General features: G+C 38.2%; 2 protein-coding genes across 5 annotated transcripts; both read left to right on the plus strand.

Annotated features, from left to right (window-relative positions):
- Positions 1 to 504: 504 nt before the first annotated feature.
- mmp13b (matrix metallopeptidase 13b) lies at positions 505 to 7,015 on the plus strand. Its single transcript, XM_083547650.1, has 10 exons — positions 505 to 625; positions 1,539 to 1,777; positions 1,863 to 2,011; positions 2,108 to 2,233; positions 3,164 to 3,319; positions 3,426 to 3,546; positions 3,658 to 3,791; positions 4,898 to 5,057; positions 5,183 to 5,307; positions 5,794 to 7,015. Exons 1-10 carry the CDS (start codon positions 527 to 529, stop codon positions 5,892 to 5,894), a joined length of 1,410 nt encoding a protein of 469 aa, XP_083403776.1. The 5' UTR covers positions 505 to 526; the 3' UTR covers positions 5,895 to 7,015.
- Positions 7,016 to 12,398: 5,383 nt separating this feature from the next.
- n4bp2l2 (NEDD4 binding protein 2-like 2) lies at positions 12,399 to 17,500 on the plus strand. 4 transcript variants are annotated; one of them, XR_014534596.1, is made up of 6 exons: positions 12,399 to 12,721; positions 13,124 to 14,241; positions 14,684 to 14,808; positions 14,896 to 14,984; positions 15,098 to 16,042; positions 16,555 to 17,500. XR_014534596.1 is itself a non-coding variant. In XM_083548003.1 (6 exons), the coding sequence occupies exons 2-6, from the start codon at positions 13,124 to 13,126 to the stop codon at positions 16,893 to 16,895; spliced, it is 1,527 nt and encodes a 508-aa protein (XP_083404129.1). In that variant the 5' UTR covers positions 12,400 to 12,721; the 3' UTR covers positions 16,896 to 17,500. The 4 variants fall into 4 exon arrangements, 2 of the variants coding, with proteins under 2 accessions (XP_083404129.1, XP_083404130.1); XM_083548003.1 differs by having other exon boundaries at positions 12,400 to 12,721; positions 15,098 to 15,174; positions 16,778 to 17,500; XR_014534597.1 differs by lacking the exon at positions 12,399 to 12,721 and adding an exon at positions 12,733 to 12,779.
- Positions 17,501 to 20,654: the final 3,154 nt, after the last annotated feature.

Here is a 20,654-nt window from a genome sequence, read left to right on the forward strand (position 1 = left end):
TTCCAATCTAACCAAAAAAAATCTAACCATTTGGTAGACGTGACCTGCAATTCCTCGAGTACAAAGCAGAGGCAGTTTGGTGGTGGTGGGACTTGAACTTATAACCTTCCAAGCCTAACACTTTAATCTTAAAGCTACAGCTACTATGTATTGTCATGTTCCTGTAATACGGAAGTGAGAGACGTCAGTGCACCTAATGCCTAATTTGCGTCTAAATAAATTACATGATTTCATTTCAATTAAAATAAACCCAAATTATAACCATGACGCGGTTTGCCAGAAATCTGAAATCATTTGCTAAAATGCAGTGATGAATAATTGGACACTCTTTCCAAAGCATTTCTCTCCCTAAAATTAACCACAGCATTGCTGCTGCCTGCACTTTTCTCTCTAGAAGGAAGTGCCCAAGGTACTTTTACATGAATCATGGCATGTTAGAGCCAGAGAGGTGGGAAAGCTTAGAAGTCAGTATAAAAGCCCTGTGTTTCAGGAGCACTCATTCGCAGAGGCACTCGGTGCAGTAAACATGGAGATTATAGCTTTAGCTGTACTACTAGTGGCTGTGGGACAGTCATTTACAAAACCGCTTCCCACAGACGAGAGAGAGAGGTGGCTGTTGGCAGAGGTGAGGAAACATTTTCAAAGATGCAACAACTCTCTCTCTCTCTCTCTCTCTCTCTCTCTCTCTCTCTCTCTCTCTCATATATATATATATATATATATAATCTGAGCAAGTGAAATTAATTTTTGTAATAATCTGGAAAAAATGTAAAAAAAAATTTATTTTAGTGAACAAAAAATTAATTACTACTCTAGATCTGATCATAGGTAAATTTATGAGACTTGAATTTTTTTGGACATTTTTTTTATTACTTTGAGGATTGAAATTTGGCAAATATAAAAAAAAATAATTAACCTTTTTCTTTTTTTTTTTTACTTAAAAAAACAAAATAATGTCTAGCAAAAGGTTTCCCAATAATTGGGATTGTCTCCAGAATTTGTCTATATTCAAATATGGAATGTTATACTATTTAATATTTGTCCCTTCATAGCTAATAAAAAAAAAAAATAAATAAAAAGAATATATATATATATATATACACACACACACAATGTATTACAATTTATTTACTGTATATCTCAGTGAATGTATTTTTTTTCTTAATCTAGGGCACATTTGTTTTGTATTTACTCTTTATTAGTTATTTATACAGTTTCTATTTTGCCTTATTTTATTCAAAATTTTAAATTAATTTATGCTTCTTAAAAATAGTACAAACTCTTGAACTCTTGAAAAAAGAACTCATTGTTTTCTATTTTAAATGTGTGTGTGAATATGCTATATTACAACAATATCTAAGACATCCAGTGAGTGCTAGTTTAAGAAGTATATTGCACATGGATATGATACTGCACAAGGTAGAAGAGATAGTAGTGTGATGCAGTATAGATTGATATATAAGATATAGACTGATAATAAACATCACCTTTATAAAATATGATCTTCATGTAAGTTTCCTCTATTTCTTCTTGTGTAGCGATACCTCAGACGGTATTACGGCATGCAGCCCGGCCTGCTGGGAAAATCCAAATCTTCAGACGTGATGGCCGAGAAGATCCGTGTCATGCAGTCATTCTTCAAGCTGGAAATCACTGGGAAGCTGGATGATGACACACTTGAGGTCATGAACAAGGCGAGATGTGGTGTCCTAGATGTAGGAGAGTACAATCTCTTCCCTCAGAAGCCCAAATGGAAAAACACAGTTGTGACGTTCAGGTGAGTCTTTTTTTTGGTAAAAAATTTTTTTTTGCATCTGTTTTTTATTGTTATCTGTTTAACTGTTATCTGTTTTATCACACAGGATAACAAACTACACTCCTGATCTGAAGAAGGAGGATGTGGATAAAGCCATTCATAATGCTCTAAGGACCTGGAGCCTTGTGACTCCTCTGAAGTTCAAGAGGTTGCGTGAAGGCAACGCCGACATCATGATCAGCTTTGGGAGCGGAGGTAGATTCGCTTTTATGATGACTCAGGCTTATCGCATGAAATATAATTACCTTTTCAGACCTGTTTTTTGCTATCTCGATGTGGTTCAAATCGCAGAACATGGAGATCACAACCCTTTCGATGGGCCTGAGGGACTCCTTGCGCATGCTTACCCACCAGGATTAGGCATTGGTGGGGACACACACTTCGATGAGGATGAAACGTGGACGAAAGACTCGAACGGTAACGTATGGTTCTGGAATAATCAATGGCACATTTTATAATTTATATTCACAATGAATGCATACGTTCTAATACACTATTGTTTTCATTGTAACAGCTTATTCATGTGGACTTATATGTAGTATAGCAGACTCTTTAAATTATCTAAAACTAATAATAAATTAATGTACAAATATTAGGATAAAACAACACCATTCTTGGCATCGGCCTTAATTATTGATGTAAATAATTTATATATATATATATATATATATATATATATATATATATATATATATATATATATACACACACACACACACACACACACACACACACACACTATATTGCCAAAAATATTGGGTCACCTGGGCATTTAGATTTTTGAGCATTGCATTCCACATTTAGTTCCTATTTGCTCTTATATTTCCCTCCACTCTTCTGGGAAGATGTTCCACTAGATTTTGTTGTGTGCTTATGGATATCTGTGTTCATCAGCCACAAGGGTATTACAAAATGCAGGTACTGATGTAGGGTGAGGAGACCTGGGATGCAGTCAGCGTTCCAATAATTCCCAAAGGTGTTTAGTAGGGATGAGATCAGAGCTCTATAGCAGGCAATCAGGATCTTCAGCTCATCTTTCCTCAAAGCAAAACTTCTTAGAGTACTTTCTTAACAGCTTCTCCACATTTTCCGTTGTCCAGAGACTGTATATTAATATCCTGTACATAAATGTACATATTTATCTGCACTTATCAGTGCACAATGCTCATATTTGCACTTCTGATAGATACTAAACTGCATTTTGTTGCTGTGTACCTGTACAATAAAATTAAAATAAAGTTGTATCTATCTAAAGTTGTTCCTATAAAGCTGAATGAAAGAATTAGTCAATCTACTGTATATAAGAAATTAAAAGTTTTTAAAGAGTTCCTCCGATTCCTCTTGCAGCATACAACCTGTTCTTAGTTGCGGCTCACGAATTCGGCCACGCTCTCGGCATGGCTCATTCTAACGACCCTGGCTCGCTGATGTTTCCGGTTTACTCATACGCCAAAGGATTCCCTCTGTCTGAAGATGACATCAAAGGCATACAAGAACTCTACGGTAAATACAACTTATGATATTGTTAATAGAACAGTTGACGATACACATCTCAATTGGTTGTCATAGCACGCTTGTAACCAGCCTTGTGTTTCTGGCTTATTTGTAGGCCCCAACCCGGATCATGAGAAATTTAAACCTAAACCCGAGGCTCCAAACAAATGCGACCCCGAGTTAAGCATCGATGCCGTGACTGAGCTCCGTGGAGAGACGCTTATTTTCAAAGACGGGTGCTCTATGATAAAGATATTTTTTGGCATTTCACTCCAAAAAATTCATTACTGCATCATTAGTTTTAAACTCTGCTCTAAATGTAATTGTGTTTCTACTTCATCTGGCAGATATTTTTGGCGCTTGCACCCACAGTTCACTGAACCCGAACTCACGCTTATTCATTCCATATGGCCTCAACTCCCAAAGAAAATAAATGCGGCTTATGAGAACCTTGAGAAGGATCTGGTCATCATATTCAGTGGTTTGTATTTTCCTTTCACATAATGCTCTTTAAATAATATCATTGTTCATTATAAAATGATTATTTTGATCAGATCGCCACCGTGCTGTCTAACTGGCACATGTCACACTCATGCACATTATCTAATTACAACCATACAATTGCAAACTAGCTAAGTATAGCATGCTAGCTAGCATTATGCTAACTATCACGGTTATGTAATTGAAGCCATAAATCAGGTTTGCTAGTAAGAAAGCTAACTGTCTAACTATGCTTACATGCTAGTTGTAATGTTGTGCTGATTATTTCATAATATAGGTCATTAGCCATATTTGCTTCCAAGCTAACTAACAATAAGCAATTGCAATCTTTAGCTTCTTTAGCAAGCTAACACTTGACAGGATATTATCCTAAATTAAGTGTATATATATATATATATATATATATATATATATATATATATATATATATATATATATATATATATATATATATATAAAGGCTAGCTTGTTCAGCCCATTAAATTTTTTATGGCAAACTATTATTCTAATTAATCCAAGCATTGGCTAATCCAAGCATTATTGCAACAAAGCAAATTAGTCTAGCTAATAAAAGGCAAACTATAAGGCTTGAACTGCAAAAGAGTAAAAAATATGATAGCTTTAGCTTCCAGATAACAAATAACCTTTATCTTTAACAACATATTATTATTATTATTATCATCATTATTATTATTATTATTATTATTATTATTATTATTATTATTATTATTAGTAGTAGTAGTAGTAGTAATATTGTAGTATAAAATCTATGAATATCTATGGTATTGTCAACATTATATTTATACTCATCTTTAATTGTTTTTTATGTTATTTGGTGGGAAGTGGTAGTTCATTGGCTAATGGTGGGGCTTACTAATTGGAAAGTCAGAGGATCAGTATCACCAAGATGCCACTGCTGGGACCCCAAACAAAGGCCCTCAACCCTCTCTGTTCCAGGGACACTTCACTATGGCTTACACTGCAATCAGACCCCAGTTTCCCACCAAGCTGGGATATGCAAGAAAGTATTTCACTGTGCTGTAATGTATATGTGACAAGTGAAATGTCTCTTTCTCTTTGTTGAAGGTATCAGAATGTGGGCTCTCAACGGTTACACCCTGGTGCCAGGCTACCCAAAATACATCCACACGCTGGGACTTCCTAAATCCATACGCAAAATCGACGCTGCGGTTCACATCCGTGACACGGGCAAGACTCTGCTCTTCACTGACGAGGAGTACTGGAGGTAGATTGAAACTCATATCAAAAACATCAGAAATTGGAAATACATAATAAATTAAATAGAGAAAATCAAGAATAAAGTGTGTGCAGAAGGCAGAGAGAGAACACTGACATCGATTTCATTCACAGTTACAATGAACAGAGTGCCACCATGGATCAGGGATACCCCAGGTCTATAAAGGACGACTTCCCAGGGATGCGAGAGAGAGACGGGGACGAGGTGGATGAGGTGGACGCTGCCACCTATAAAAATGGTAAGGGTCAGCTTTATCATTCTGAACACACCTGATATTCAGTATTGCGCTTCAGACAATATGTGAGATACAGTAAGGTGGGGGTGTGGTGTTATAGGAGAAATAATCCATCCTGAAGTGTTTTATTTGATTACAATCTAAAAACATAATGTCATCTGTTTAGACTTGGATTTAATGTTGGTAGAAAATAGCAGGTAGTCCCAAAGTTACGATAGTTCCACTCTACATTGGCGATAGCGATACGAAAAAATTGTACAAATATTTTACGTTTTGCGCGGCAGGCAAACGTAGCAGTACCATTCTTTAAGAGTCCTGGGTAGGCTAGACCACATCTTTTTAGGTTACGATGCACATATCGGAAAGCATCTCTATCGTAAGTTGGGGGCTACCTGTACAAGAAGAAGAAAAAACACAGTTTGTCATATTATGGGACATTCTAGAATATCTATACATCATTTTTTTCTCTGTGCTTCATTTTTTTAACAGGATACTTGTACCTGTACCATGAGAACCTGCAGTATGAGTACAACTACAATAGACGGAAAGTCACACGCATCATGAGAGCCAATGAACTGCTGCACTGCTGAGCTCTTACAATGCGCACGTCTCTCACAACCTTTACTTTATTACTAACTTACAAACAATGCGGGATGGTTTTTTTTTTTTAATTTATGAATATTTTCAAATACTGAGCTGGTTCAGTTAAAAACAAAGATGCAGTAGATCTGATTATTTGTGCATGTGTTTATAGTTTGGTGAAATTGTACCTAAAAGCCTTCAGAAAGGCTACAGAAAAAATAAAGAAAATTTTATTTGTCACGTTTATATATATGACATTTTGGCAGACGCCCCTATCTAAAGCAACTTACAAATATCTCATTCATACAACTGAGCAGCCTTGAGCTTTAAGGAGGGCCCTGCTTGGTGTGGCTGGGATTTGAACTCATGACCTTCAGATCCAGTGCATTAACATTTAAGCTACCATTTTACAGCACTGTGAAATTATTTCTCCACTTATCTCCGCTTGTTAGGAAACCGGGGTCAGAGTGCAGGGTCTGCCATGGTACAGTACCCATAAATAGAGAGGGTTGAGAGCCTTGGTCAAGGGCCTTTGTTAACAGTGGCAGTTTGGAAATATTGGGGCTTAAACCCCTGACCCCCTAATCAGTAACTCACAGCCTTAACCACTACGCTACTACTCCTACTTTACTTAGATTAGACCTATAATATCCCTTTACGACAAGTGCCAGGTGACATACAGTAATTTTTTTACGCAAATCCAGTGTGTTAATCGGTTAAACTGACATCATAATTGTCAAAAGCACTGAACGAGGTGGTATCAAAAAGTTACGAGACTTGTAACATGCCAACAGGTGGCAGCACACGGCTGCACGCAAAGTCACAGAGGGCACCGACTTTCATAAGACATCGTCCTGTGTTTATCAGGAGCTGTGCAACTGGTGCTATTAGAATAATAGAAGACACACTTTGAAAAAGAAGACTTCCAGGACACATTCCAGAGGTGGCAGGAACGCGGGGAGCCCTGTATTGTTTTGCAAGGGGACTATTTTGAAGGTGTCCAAACGTAGATAGATAAAGTACTTTCTTGTAAACAAAGCTATACTCTAAACTGTTTTTGATACCACCTCGTGTGTAACCATTGAAATAAGTCTGCATAGATCTTCTCAATAAACTTTTTATTCCTACAGGCTTGTAATCAAGACTTTTTTTTGTCAATTTAGATTTACACACTTGACTCTGGTGTTCATGATAGACAATAGAAGTGTGGCATTTGATATGGTCCTAGATGGCTCTTATTTCAGGTCCACATTTGTCACTCATAAAATTATTTAGCTTCTGTGAACCTGACCTCATAATTGACAAAATACGTATTCATGACAATTGATATAAACCTACACAGAGCTTATTCCAAAAGGCATTTGGTATTATAAAGACTGTTTTGACAATCATGATGTCATTTGAACCTTTATGGGTATTATTTCATGTACAGGTTTATTCCAAAAGATCAGTCATGATGTCAAATTTGTGGACACCTGACCATGAGGTTTTTTTAGCCTTGCATTCCACATTAATTCCCTATTTGCTCTTATATTAACCTTCACTCTTCTGGAAAGATGTTTAACTACATTTTATGGAGTTTTGTGCTCATTCAGCCACAAAGGTGGTAGTAAATTCAGGTACTGATGTAGGTGAGGTGAGAAGGTCTGGGGTTCAGTCAGCGTTCACATTCATTCCAAAGGTGTTCAACAGGGTTGAGGTCAGAGCTCTATAGCAGATCAAGATCTTCCACAAACTTGCAATCATGCACAGCATATCTTTAGTGCACAAGTGAATTGTCATGCTGGAACAGGTTTGAGTCTCCTAGTTCAAATATGCCTTTGTATATACCATTGTGTCAATCTAAATTTGAGGAAGAAATAAATTTGGGTGGAATAGCCAGGTGTTTCAATATTTTTTTTCCATATAGTGGATGTTATGGTTTCTTTTGGCATAACACAGAGGTTTTGGGGTTTTTTTTCCCCAAAAAAGAGATAAGTACAAGACACACCTTTAATACCTTGTCATCTCATGTTGCATCTTTATCATGTGACTAATATTACAATGAGCAACGAAGTGTTTTAATGTGCGATACATCAGCATACATTTACATTAATGGCATTTGCCAGATGCCCTTATCCAGAGAGACTTCAATTTTTCTCAGTCATACAACTGAGCAGTTAGGGGAGTTGCTCAGGGGCCCAGAAATGGCAGTTTAGAGTGGCTGGGATTTGAACTTACAACCTTAGGTAGCAAATCCAATGCCTCAACCACTAAGCGACTACCTCCCACTCAGGATACATCAGCTCTGAAAGTGACATAACACACCATCAACAAAATTCTGCATCAGGTAACTGATAAAAACTTCTTCTACTGCCATTATCTTTTGTACCAAGCTTTTATAAACAGAAAGATGGGTTTCACATGTAGCCTTTGGAGCACTACCACTATAGGTAACATAGAGTTGTATAAATCTGGAATCATTCGAATACTGAAATGTCTTTCCTTTAACTTTGATGTTGGCACAATGATGAAATAAAGTGTTTTATGTTGACTTAATATTTAATGTATTATTTATTAGTGCTTATCTATGATGGCGTTTTAGTGGCGCACAAATAAAATATTATGAGATTAAAGTCATAATATTTGAAAAAGTCTTACGAATTACGAGAATAAAATCGTTGCAATACAAGAATGAATTCTATATGCAACAACACGTTGGGACCCCAGGTGAAGTACTGGATTTCTACAATCATCATACTCACAGTCTGCTGAGAAACACAAAAGAGCCGATTTCTTTAATGATTGTCTGATTTTACTTTCAAAATAAATTAAGTTTACTACAGAACCGCTGCATCTTCCGTTTACTAATTATAACGCCGTGCCGATGTGCCAAAAGACAACGAATTTCCTTAATGCTAAATCCTATGCTAAAGTAGGATTTTACCAAATCCTCCACATCCATTTTATACAAAACCGGGAAACGTTTCTCGAAAATCCTGTGATTTTAAGCTCGTATTGGTAAGACTTTATTCTAAAAATATTTTGACTGTATTCTCATAATAGTCTTTATTTTCCAAATATTTCAACTTTATTTTTCATATTGCTACAACTTTAGTAACATATCTCCATCGTAAGTAGAGGACTACCTCTATATCCTGTATCCTATCTCAAGTGATTAAAGCAGCAGGTGTGAATTTAGGTAAGATACAGATAAGATACAGAGGCAGCTAAATTATATTTGTACATGAAAAATTATACCGAAAGCTCCTTCCCCTTTCAATCCCCAATATATTAATAGAATGATAGTAATGAGTCAAACACTGACTTATATCTATTCAAACTGTCATGAGCCCCAAACCTTCTTTCCAACTACTTCAAAAGAAAATCACGCAAAAAAAGGTCACGTGTGTTTGGCGAGTTCGAGTCTGAAGTTCCTTCCACAATTTATTCCTCTCCAAATGTTCTGCTTGCTGTTGAACTGATGCTGAACTGTATGTAGGTGATCAGTAGATACACCAAGCCAATCAAAACACGTTTAAATAGAGCGAGCGCTCAATCCTGATTGGTTGTCTTGTTTGACCAGTTGAATTTGAATTTGAAATGTAGTGAAGTTAAATTCAAAGTCTTCCCAAATAGAAATACTTCAGCAAAGTACTGATACACCAAAAAACTACTTCAAAACAGTAATGAATTACATTTACTTTCTTTACTGTCCATCACTGATTAGTACATCACCCTGAACTCTGACCTGCTGACCACGACCCTTGTTGTTTTTCTTTTCTCAAAATGATGTTTTCTCTGTTCATTCTTTTTTTTTATTTCTTTGGATGTGAAATATGTATTTACTGTAAACTGCATTTGCTAGCGTGACTCTACCGTGACACAACATATCCTTCTTTCCCAGTAACTGCAAACTCAAACTAAGCTCAAATCCCAAACCTCAATTGGCAGCTCCATGTGTTTGCTTAAAACCTACACACACACACACACACACACACACACACACACACACACACACACACACACACACACACACACACTCAAACAGAACACCACAAATCTTTCAGTGTGAGGCTTCTTACATGCTTGTTTCTTTTTCTTGATACCAGTCTGGGAAGTCACATGCTTTATGTTATTTATTAGCCTAAATATATGCGGTGGTATAAAAAGAAAGTACAAGAAAGTACTTTATTTATCTATGTGTACACACTATCACCTTCAAAATAGTCCCCTTGCACAGTAATACATGGCCTCTAGCGTTCCGCAACAGCGTCAAAACGGCGTGAGATCGTGTGGCTTGTTCTCTGACAATCATTATGCGCAAGTTGCTGAATAGGCTTGAGCTCGTTGAAGGTGTTCCTGATCTCTCGTCGTCTTCCAGTGACGTTCCCCTCTTGAATCACGTGTGCCACTCAAAACACCTTAACCGACTCTTTGCAGCATCGCCGTATGTCAGACGTGTATCACGTCAAACGTCTCTCGGTTTCATGCATTATTGCATGTTTGCTCTTTGTTTAAACTTGCTGTCCATGATGAAATCGCAGATGTGGTAAAATAGGTGGTCTGATAGCACCAGTTACCATCAGTAGTCTCAGTTTGACACCACTACGTATTTGCTGGAATAACTCTAAAACATTGGGATTGTGTTTGAACTGCAGACCTATAACCATTTTTTCAATAATGGTTCCAAAATTAGCATTTTGAGAAAAAAACAATCATACTGGTCTTGTTTGCTCTTGTTCTGCTGTTTGTCATCAGTTTGGTCTGATTATCTTGACTCAGGGTTCCAAAAGGGAAAAATATCACCAGAAGCTTACTAAGGAAACAGGAATTGCCCAAGAGGAACCTGGAAAACGAAGTCACCGCCAGCAAGATATAAAAATATATATTTTTTTATGTCCAGAGGGATTTTTTCAGCTCTCGTTCTTTATTTTTCACACAACTCGAGGCAAACATTCACAAAATCCAATGGCATAATTTCCAGCAGTGGAGAAGTTCATCAAAGTTTTTTCCTCAATGACGTTTCATAGTAAGTAGATGTTTTTTGAAACAGGATTCATTCCAGCAAGAATTATTCAGTGTAGGATTGTATGTATGTGTAAAGCTAGCAAGGTGAGTTGTTTAGGGTACTGTTTTATAGCATGATACATTTTTGTGTATTTTTATATATTTGTGTTACTTTTTTGGACTTTTTCAAGTTTACATACGTTTACTTTGGTGTAACCTGTGTGCATTATATTCGCAGATTTCTGTTACTGTTTGCCAGAAGTGGAAACTGATGTTATTCTGTTGTGCATCAAGACTTGGAGTTTTGTGTGTCCTGAGATGCTTTTCAGCTCACCAGAGTCATAAAGAGTGATGATTTGAGTTTCCCAGACAAATACTGGAGCCTGAGCAGTATAAATCTTGAATCCAGAGCACAGGCAGTGGATATCTCTCAACAGACATTTGGTCTGGCTTTCTAGACATGGTACGTGAATGGAAAACTTTTGTGTTATAAGTAAACGTGAAATGCTGAACTGTAGTCATGAAATTTGGTGGAATATCAAAAAAGATTTGGCACATCATTGAGTGAATTACCAGTGGCTAGCTAGCAGACATTATCCATCATTCTAATAATAGGAGTAACTCATATACGTTCCATTTTTCCCATATAGTGAACTATACTATAGGGATTAGTGAATTCAGAGGAACGCCATCAGAGATAGCAAGACCTTCTCTGCTCACCTAAACTCTATCAGAATCAATGTCTTATGTTATAATGTATTTTTGGCCATGAATATGTATTGAATTATTCACGAATATATTATATTTTCTTGATTTCATATCGTTCCTCTCGGGTTTATGGTGGAGTTTATCTCAAATAAAATTTCAGCTGTCAGATCACATGTTGTAATGGTTAAAGATATCTGACATAAGGCCTTCACCATCAGCACCTGCAGGCTTTTTTTTTAACCATAAACTCTATAGTGCTTGAAGCTGTCGCTTCGAACAATCAGACTGTGATTTAGCCATTCTGAGGCCCTCTCTTGTCTGAACATGTCGGCTTTTTCATGTTCTTCGATTAGACGGTCAGAGAGCTCACTAATCAGACTCGCAAACCGCATCTGTAGCAAATTGCACAAGCTAAAATATATTAGTTGGTTTTCTCTAGAAATTGCACAAAAAACATACAATTGAAATCCCCAGGTAAACCGTAATGCACAGAATTAAAAATGAACATAAATACAGGGAAAACCCAGGGTCATTTTATGAGGTTAATATCGATGCTTCTGCTGTTGATGATGTATGCGGGAGGTGCGGTTGTGGCTCCAGTGAAAGGAGACGTGTTGAATTGTGTTAATTGGGGTTCGTGCTTTAGTGATGATGTTCATTCTGAATGTATGGGATTCCTGTCTCTGTTTTACTGTGTTTCTGTACAATATTGATGGTATCCATAGCTGTAGTGTCATAACGATGGTATTAAGAGGTCGCATTCCAATATGGCGGACGCGATTGGCCGTTAGGTGTCAGTAGAGAGTCACGCGTTACAGTTTCACACCCACGAAGAAAAGCAACTTCCCGTGTTTCGTTTTTCGCTGACGGTCGTTTCTCGTTTTTTTTCCCCACTCGAGAACGTGAATTAATGCTGACCGATTTTTCTTTTTATTTTACGTAAATATTGTATTTAATTGTCTACATTCCGGTAGGTAATTAGAAACTATTTTATTCTCAGACCTGGAGTTTTTTTTTTTTTAAAACACTGCTTCAAAACACTGTTCAGGGTCCAATCCTAAATAGTGACTTATCGGATATGAAGTGCACTATGGAGGGCTCGCAGTGTGTTATCTCACACCCTATGTAGTCCACTCAGGTAAGTGAGGACGAGTCTGTTTGAGATTCGGCCATGAACATGTAATAAACATGCTTGAGTAGGTAAATGTTGTGAATCTGTTTTTAATAGAATTGAAAACTATTAACCTATTTATTAAATTAATTATTTAAGCGAAGTTTCCGAAGGTTGAACAGTTTCTAGGGAAATAAATTGAATCTTTATTGGTTTTTAGGTAGAGGTCGACCGATATGTGTTTTCCTATGGCCGATATATGATACCGATTATTTTTGGACCGATTGAAGCATCGGTAACAATACAAATGCAAAGATTTATTACTCGTTCTCTCTTAAATGTAGCATCATTTTAACCAATAAAATGTTAATCTCAGAGCAGTTCAATACAATGGTATTGTATCACATGTAATGCTTTCATCGTTTCCAGATGCCTATTGTTACTCCAACTGGATCTTCTCCTCCATCTGTAAGTGGAAGTGTTGAAAATCCAAAGAAGCTGGACCGAGCTGACACATTGAGCTGTAGCAGAACGTTTCCACAGGATGCTCCTGGTCCTGCTCCAGGGCTTCCTGAACAGTGGAGCGTATTGGACTGTATAGAGGTCTTACAGCTGAATCCCAGTCCCAGGCAGAAAACCTCTGGAGATGTTAAGCGAGTGTCCGGTCAGTCAAAAAAAAGAGAAGAGGCCATTAAAGGGATCAGCATCAGCAGCACGGCTTTTATCGGCCCGGCATGTCGGCCGCAGCCTGTAATCGAGGACGAACTGAGCGAGTTTTATAAAGAGCTTGCGCAGATCGACCAGACGGATGCTGGAGATGGGAATAGTGAAAATGTCTCTCAAGCCTGTACTGAAGAAGGAAATAGCGAGTCTGTGTCTCAATTCTGGGTTCCACCACACACTGGAGGTAGGACTAGTGAGAAGGTTAGGTTCTGGGCTCCATCAGACACTATAAACGGAAATAGTAAGAATTTATCTCAGTCCTGGGCTCGATCAGACACGTTCGATAGAAACAATCAGCCTGTATCTCACTTCTTTGCTCCACTGGACAGACAAGATGGGAATTTTGAGAATGTACGTCAGCTCTCAAGCCAACCAGCTATTAAAGAGAGAGGAAACCCGCACAGGAACGCCTACAGGCCTTATCCTGCTCCATGGCCAAACACAGCAGACAGGAACGCACCACAATGGAGACAGAATTATGACACGACCTGCAATTGGTCAAACCCACACAGCTATCAAAATCAGTGGCAGCTTCCTCCACCAAACTTCCGCTTTCATCCTCCACCTCCGAATCCCACGTACCCGGCGTACTCCCAGTCTCACGGACACCAGTACGGTCAGCTCGAGGACAGCAGCTTCCAGCTCGGTCCTGACCCCAGACCCGTTTCATCTCACAGCCCTGCTCCGTATGAAGCGTTCAAACGACGGCGGTATGAGGACCAGGATTACCAGGACGTGAACCGACACCAGCGTTACGACTCTCCGTCTCAGGTGTTGATTTTGATGAGAGGAGTCCCAGGTTCCGGGAAGACGACTTTAGCTAGGTGAGTTTTTTGATTGTGCAGGTGAATAAAACACAAAAAAATCTAGTGATCTTTATAAGTATTTAAAATTTTTATTGATCATGCTTTAAAATAAAACTCGACTGGTCTTCTCAACTCTGAGTATAGCAAGTGATGTCAAATCAACGTAACTGCGTTGTTCATAGTAAACAAAGAAGAATTCGCTTTCTGACTTCTAACACATGGCCCCTTTCACAAACAGGTCTTAGAAAAGAGATGAAATAAAACCAGACGCTCTTATCCTGCGATGTCTGCAGGAAGATGCAGCTCTACCTCTGCCATGTCAATCTGTATTATATGTCTATAATCCTAATCCCGTTTTAGCAGAGCGATGCAGCGGTGCTTTAGTCGTTCAGACTGACATTCGGATATTTATAAATCCACTGTAATAACACAGAAGGTTGTGCATTTTTCTTTTTTTTAGGCAAATATCATCCAGCGGTCCGAGTGGACTGATCCTCAGCACCGACGATTACTTTTACCAGAAGGACAGCTACCACTTCGAGCCCGCTCTGCTCAGAGCCGCCCACACCTGGAATCAAAACAGAGGTGAATCTGCGCTGATTTTTCTAGAGGTTTTAATGATAAAATTATATTTTTAATGGCTGTTTTGTGATTTGTTTTGCCCAATTATAGCCAAAAAAGCCATGCTGGACGAGTATACACCGGTTATTATAGATAATACGAACATTCAGGCCTGGGAAATGAAGCCGTACGTGGCAGCGGTAAGTCCCTGCAGTGGGAATGGAGCTTTAATAAAGGGCACAGATTTTGTTGATTTATGTTTGTACTTTCTTTGATCAACGTATCTTTGTTTTCCTTTTTTATCACGTTGCAGGCACTAGAGATGGGGTACAGAGTGGACTTTGTTGAGCCGGACACCAGCTGGAAATGTGATCCTGCCGAGTTAGAAAAGTAGGTCTGCTCATAGTTTGACTGATCCTAAACCCAAAGTATAAAACTAGACAAAAGCACTTTTATTAAAATCTATAGACAACAGAATTTGGACACTTGACTTTTCCTGCCATATGTGGTTCTTCTCCAAACCATTCTCACAGTTATCGGAGGCACACAATTGTATTGGACGTCTTTGGATGCGGTAGAAGTGAATTTTTCCCTTCACTTAAACTAGGAGACCCAAACCTGTTCCAGCATGACAGTGCCCCCTGTGCACAAAGCAAACTCCATAAAGATATGCTTTACATGGGTTGGAGTGGAAGATCTCCTGCTATAGAGCTCTGAACCTCTCTGCACCACTTTACTAACACCCTTATGGTGAATCTCACACAAATCTCCACAAGCACACTCCAAAATCTATTGGAACATCTTCCCAGAAGATCTTCCCAGAGGTTATTATAAGAGCAAATTGGGACTAAATGTGGTTCGGTATGTTCATAAAGCACACTTAATCAGGTGTCCACAAATGTTTTGCCCATAGAGTGTGTTCTGTAAGTCAGTATAGTGAGATTTGTTTTTACAAATTCTTTTCAACAATGTACATTAATACTGAAGACGTCCAAATTAAGAAAAAAACACACATGGGATTATGTCGTGAACAAACAAGGTTGTCTCCTGGAATAGTTTTCCACCAACCTTGAAGGAGTTCCCAGAGGTGTTAAGTACTTGTGAACTGCATTTCATTCAGTTTTAAACTTTCTCAACTGGATTTAGATCGGGTGATTGTGGAGGTCATCTGATGCAGCACTTCGTCACGCTCCTTCTTCTTGGAAAGCAGATGCAGCCACATGGGGTAGCATGTCGATGCAAAATGCTGTGGTTAAATGTCCTCGATTTTGACTAAATCATTAACTAACCAGCAAAGCCATCACACTTCCTCCTGCATGCTTCTCAGTGAGAACCACATATTCAGGAACTGTCCGGTCACCTTCTCTATGTCTAACAAATACATGGTGGTTAGAACAAAAAATCTCAAATTTCGAGTCATCAGACCTAACGACAGTTCTCCGCTAATTTAATATCCATTCCTTGTGTTTCTTGGACCAAACAAGTCTCTTCTGCTTGTTGTTCTTCTGAAGTAATGGTCTCTTTGCCGCAATTTGACCATGACTCACTCAGTCTCCTCTGAACAGTGGATGTTTAGATATATCTGCCACTGGTAATGCTAATAAACTTATCCTCTGCAGCAGAGGTAGCTCTGGGTCTTCCTTTCCTTTCATGAGAACCTGCTTCATCATAACTTGTGATGGTTTTGCATGATTTCTTGCTACAATAATGATTTGAACATTTAGTTGTTGAAGCACTAATTAGGGCTCTTGACTCCCACAAGACAACTAGTGGTCTAAAGCACATAAAGAAGGCAAGAAATGTATTCTGGGATGTTTAACACGTTTTCACAATTCCATGCATGTTCTTTCTTAGATTGGTTTTTCGTCAGTATTAGTTGTACAATGTTGAAGGAAAAAAAAAAAAAAAAAAAATCAAGACTAGACACTGAAGGAAAAGGCGTATCCAAACTTTCGAATTCTTTCAGTAAACTCCTTCCTCCTTGTGTCACCAGGAGGAATCATCATGGAGTCCCGAAGAAGAGTTTAATAAACATGCTGGACCGATTCGAGCTCCCGATCAGCGTGGACATTGTGATGAATTCCCATGAGCCTTCTCATAAAAGAAATTAACATCATTCCAGACACAGAAAATGAAAAATATCCAGAAAAATAATGCGTAGTTTGTTTGTTGATTAATTAACTCAAATTTACAGTGTTTTCTCAGGGCTAATCTGTTTTTAGGTATAAAAAAAGTACTCTGATCTCTGGGTTTAAACAAATTGAACATCACTATACTAATAAGATGAGGTCTATGAAGCATTCGATCTTCAGAAAATGTCCAGGAATCTTCCCTGGAGAACCTCTAAATTAATTATTTATCAAAAAAACTGGAATGCTTGAGTTTTTCTGCATATTGTGAGCATTTTTTGCCCTTTGATATTTTTATATCGGACGTCTGATGCTGCATTCAGTTTCTACCTAAAATCTGAGTCAGTGAGCTGAACAGATCAACCCAGAGATCATTTCGTTTTTATTTCTATGATCTAATTTTAATGACACTGTTGAACCCTCAGGTAAAATGACAACAAAAAAATTCCATAATGAAAAATATGTACATTCTGTTTCATCTTCCTGTTTTTATTATTAGTGTTTATTACGAATGTTATGTGTTTATAATACTAATTATTACAACTTTTGAATAGTAGAATTGTAATAAAATATATACATTCAACACATCCTGCACATCATTTTTTATATTCTTGTATTCTATTATTCTTACACAATATCAATAATTATTATTATTGATAATGATAATTATCAATAATAATAATAATAATAATAATAATAAGTAGTAGTACTGATGCTAATGTTTGGAACAAGTAAAAAAAATTTGTAATAATTATTTATGGTGAAAAAAAAATCCCATGATTATTTTCTTTTTTTTTTTTTAAATCAATACTCATATAAAAAAAAAATTACAGCAGTGTGTGAGAGAAAGGTATGAATTTGAGTGTGTGTCTGTGTGAGAATGAGTGATAAGTGTGTAAGAGTGATATTATAAACGAGTGTGTTTGAGTGTGACATGATTGTAACTGTGTGTGAGAGAGTCAGGTTTGAATGTAAGAGTGTGTGAGAGTTAGATGTGAGTGTTAATGACTGATGACTGTGTTTGAGTGATGTGGTTATGAATGTGTGTGTGTGAATGAGTGATTGTGTGTGAGAGTGGCGTGGTTATAAATGTGTGTGAGAGTGGCGTGGTTATGAGTGTGTGTGTGTGTGTGTGTGTGTGTGTGTGTGTGTGTGTGTGTGTGTGTGTGTGTGTGTGTGTGTGTGTGTGTGTGTGTGTGAATGAGTGATTGTGTGTGAAAGTGGCGTGGTTATGAATGTGTCTGTGTGTGTGTTCGTGTGATAGAATAAAATGTGTGTGTGAGAGTGACGTGGTTATGAATGAGAGTGTGTGTTTGTGTGAAAGAGAGACGTGATTATAAAAGTATGGGTGAGGGAGTGAGGTTTGAATATGTGTGTGTTTGTGTGTGAAAGTGAAATGTGAGTGTGTGTGAATGAGTGACTGTGTGTGAGAGTGATGTGGTTATGAATGAGTGTGTGTGTTTGTGTGTGTGAAAGTGAAATGTGAGTGTGTGTGAATGAATGACTGTGTGTGAGAGTGACGTGGTTATGAATGAGTGTGTGTTTGTGTGTGTGAAAGTGAAATGTGAGTGTGTGAATGAGTGACTGTGTGTGAGAGTGACGTGGTTATGAATGTGTGTTTGTGTGTGTGAAAGTGAAATGTGAGTGTGTGTGAATGAGTGACTGTGTGTGAGAGTGACGTGGTTATGAATGAGTGTGTGTGTTTGTGTGTGTGAAAGTGAAATGTGAGTGTATGTGAATGAGTGACTGTGTGTGAGAGTGACGTGGTTATGAATGAGTGTGTGTGTTTGTGTGTGTGAAAGTGAAATGTGAGTGTGTGTGAATGAATGACTGTGTGTGAGAGTGACGTGGTTATGAATGAGTGTGTGTTTGTGTGTGTGAAAGTGAAATGTGAGTGTGTGAATGAGTGACTGTGTGTGAGAGTGACGTGGTTATGAATGTGTGTTTGTGTGTGTGAAAGTGAAATGTGAGTGTGTGTGAATGAGTGACTGTGTGTGAGAGTGACGTGGTTATGAATGAGTGTGTGTGTTTGTGTGTGTGAAAGTGAAATGTGAGTGTGTGTGTGAATGAGTGACTGTGTATGAGAGTGACGTGGTTATGAATGAGTGTGTGTGTTTGTGTGTGTGAAAGTGAAATGTGAGTGTGTGTGAATGAGTGACTGTGTGTGAGAGTGACGTGGTTATGAATAAGTGTGTGTGTTTGTGTGTGTGAAAGTGAAATGTGAGTGTGTGTGAAATGAGTGACTGTGTATGAGAGTGACGTGGTTATGAATGAGTGTGTGTGTTTGTGTGTGTGAAAGTGAAATGTGAGTGTATGTGAATGAGTGACTGTGTGTGAGAGTGACGTGGTTATGAATGAGTGTGTGTGTTTGTGTGTGTGAAAGTGAAATGTGAGTGTGTGTGAAATGAGTGACTGTGTATGAGAGTGACGTGGTTATGAATGAGTGTGTGTGTTTGTGTGTGTGAAAGTGAAATGTGAGTGTGTGTGAAATGAGTGACTGTGTATGAGAGTGACGTGGTTATGAATGAGTGTGTGTGTTTGTGTGTGTGAAAGTGAAATGTGAGTGTGTGAATGAGTGACTGTGTGTGAGAGTGACGTGGTTATGAATAAGTGTGTGTGTTTGTGTGTGTGAAAGTGAAATGTGAGTGTGTGTGAATGAGTGACTGTGTGTGAGAGTGACGTGGTTATGAATGAGTGTGTGTGTTTGTGTGTGTGAAAGTGAAATGTGAGTGTGTGTGAAATGAGTGACTGTGTATGAGAGTGACGTGGTTATGAATGAGTGTGTGTGTTTGTGTGTGTGAAAGTGAAATGTGAGTGTGTGTGAAATGAGTGACTGTGTATGAGAGTGACGTGGTTATGAATGAGTGTGTGTGTTTGTGTGTGTGAAAGTGAAATGTGAGTGTGTGTGAATGAGTGACTGTGTGTGAGAGTGACGTGGTTATGAATAAGTGTGTGTGTTTGTGTGTGTGAAAGTGAAATGTGAGTGTGTGTGAATGAGTGACTGTGTGTGAGAGTGACGTGGTTATGAATGAGTGTGTGTGTTTGTGTGTGTGAAAGTGAAATGTGAGTGTGTGTGAATGAGTGACTGTGTGTGAGAGTGACGTGGTTATGAATAAGTGTGTGTGTGTTTGTGTGTGTGAAAGTGAAATGTGAGTGTGTGTGAATGAGTGACTGTGTATGAGAGTGACGTGGTTATGAATGAGTGTGTGTGTTTGTGTGTGTGAAAGTGAAATGTGAGTGTGTGTGTGAATGAATGACTGTGTGTGAGAGTGACGTGGTTATGAATGAGTGTGTGTGTTTGTGTGTGTGAAAGTGAAATGTGAGTGTGTGTGAATGAGTGACTGTGTATGAGAGTGACGTGGTTATGAATGAGTGTGTGTGTTTGTGTGTGAAAGTGAAATGTGAGTGTGTGAATGAGTGACTGTGTGTGAGAGTGACGTGGTAATGAATGAGTGTGTGTGTTTTTGTGTGTGAAAGTGAAATGTGAGTGTGTGAATGAGTGACTGTGTGTGAGAGTGACGTGGTTATGAATAAGTGTGTGTGTTTGTGTGTGTGAAAGTGAAATGTGAGTGTGTGTGAAATGAGTGACTGTGTATGAGAGTGACGTGGTTATGAATGAGTGTGTGTGTTTGTGTGTGTGAAAGTGAAATGTGAGTGTATGTGAATGAGTGACTGTGTGTGAGAGTGACGTGGTAATGAATGTGTGTGTGTTTGTGTGTGTGAAAGTGAAATGTGAGTGTG

Source organism: Silurus aristotelis, assembly GCF_946808225.1.
Source record: "Silurus aristotelis genome assembly, chromosome: 8".
NCBI lineage: Eukaryota > Metazoa > Chordata > Actinopteri > Siluriformes > Siluridae > Silurus > Silurus aristotelis.

What these genes read in the sequence shown, in the direction of transcription:
- mmp13b (XM_083547650.1), top strand. Translation starts at nt 527, where the DNA reads ATGGAGATTATAGCTTTAGCTGTACTACTAGTGGCTGTGGGACAGTCA. An exon ending in GTGGACGAAAGACTCGAACG is followed by an intron (nt 2,234 to 3,163) that starts GTAACGTATGGT and finishes TTCCTCTTGCAG; the next exon opens with CATACAACCTGTTCTTAGTT. An exon ending in ACTGACGAGGAGTACTGGAG is followed by an intron (nt 5,058 to 5,182) that starts GTAGATTGAAAC and finishes TTTCATTCACAG; the next exon opens with TTACAATGAACAGAGTGCCA.
- n4bp2l2 (XM_083548003.1), top strand. Translation starts at nt 13,124, where the DNA reads ATGCCTATTGTTACTCCAACTGGATCTTCTCCTCCATCTGTAAGTGGA. An exon ending in CACCTGGAATCAAAACAGAG is followed by an intron (nt 14,809 to 14,895) that starts GTGAATCTGCGC and finishes GCCCAATTATAG; the next exon opens with CCAAAAAAGCCATGCTGGAC. An exon ending in TGAAGCCGTACGTGGCAGCG is followed by an intron (nt 14,985 to 15,097) that starts GTAAGTCCCTGC and finishes ATCACGTTGCAG; the next exon opens with GCACTAGAGATGGGGTACAG.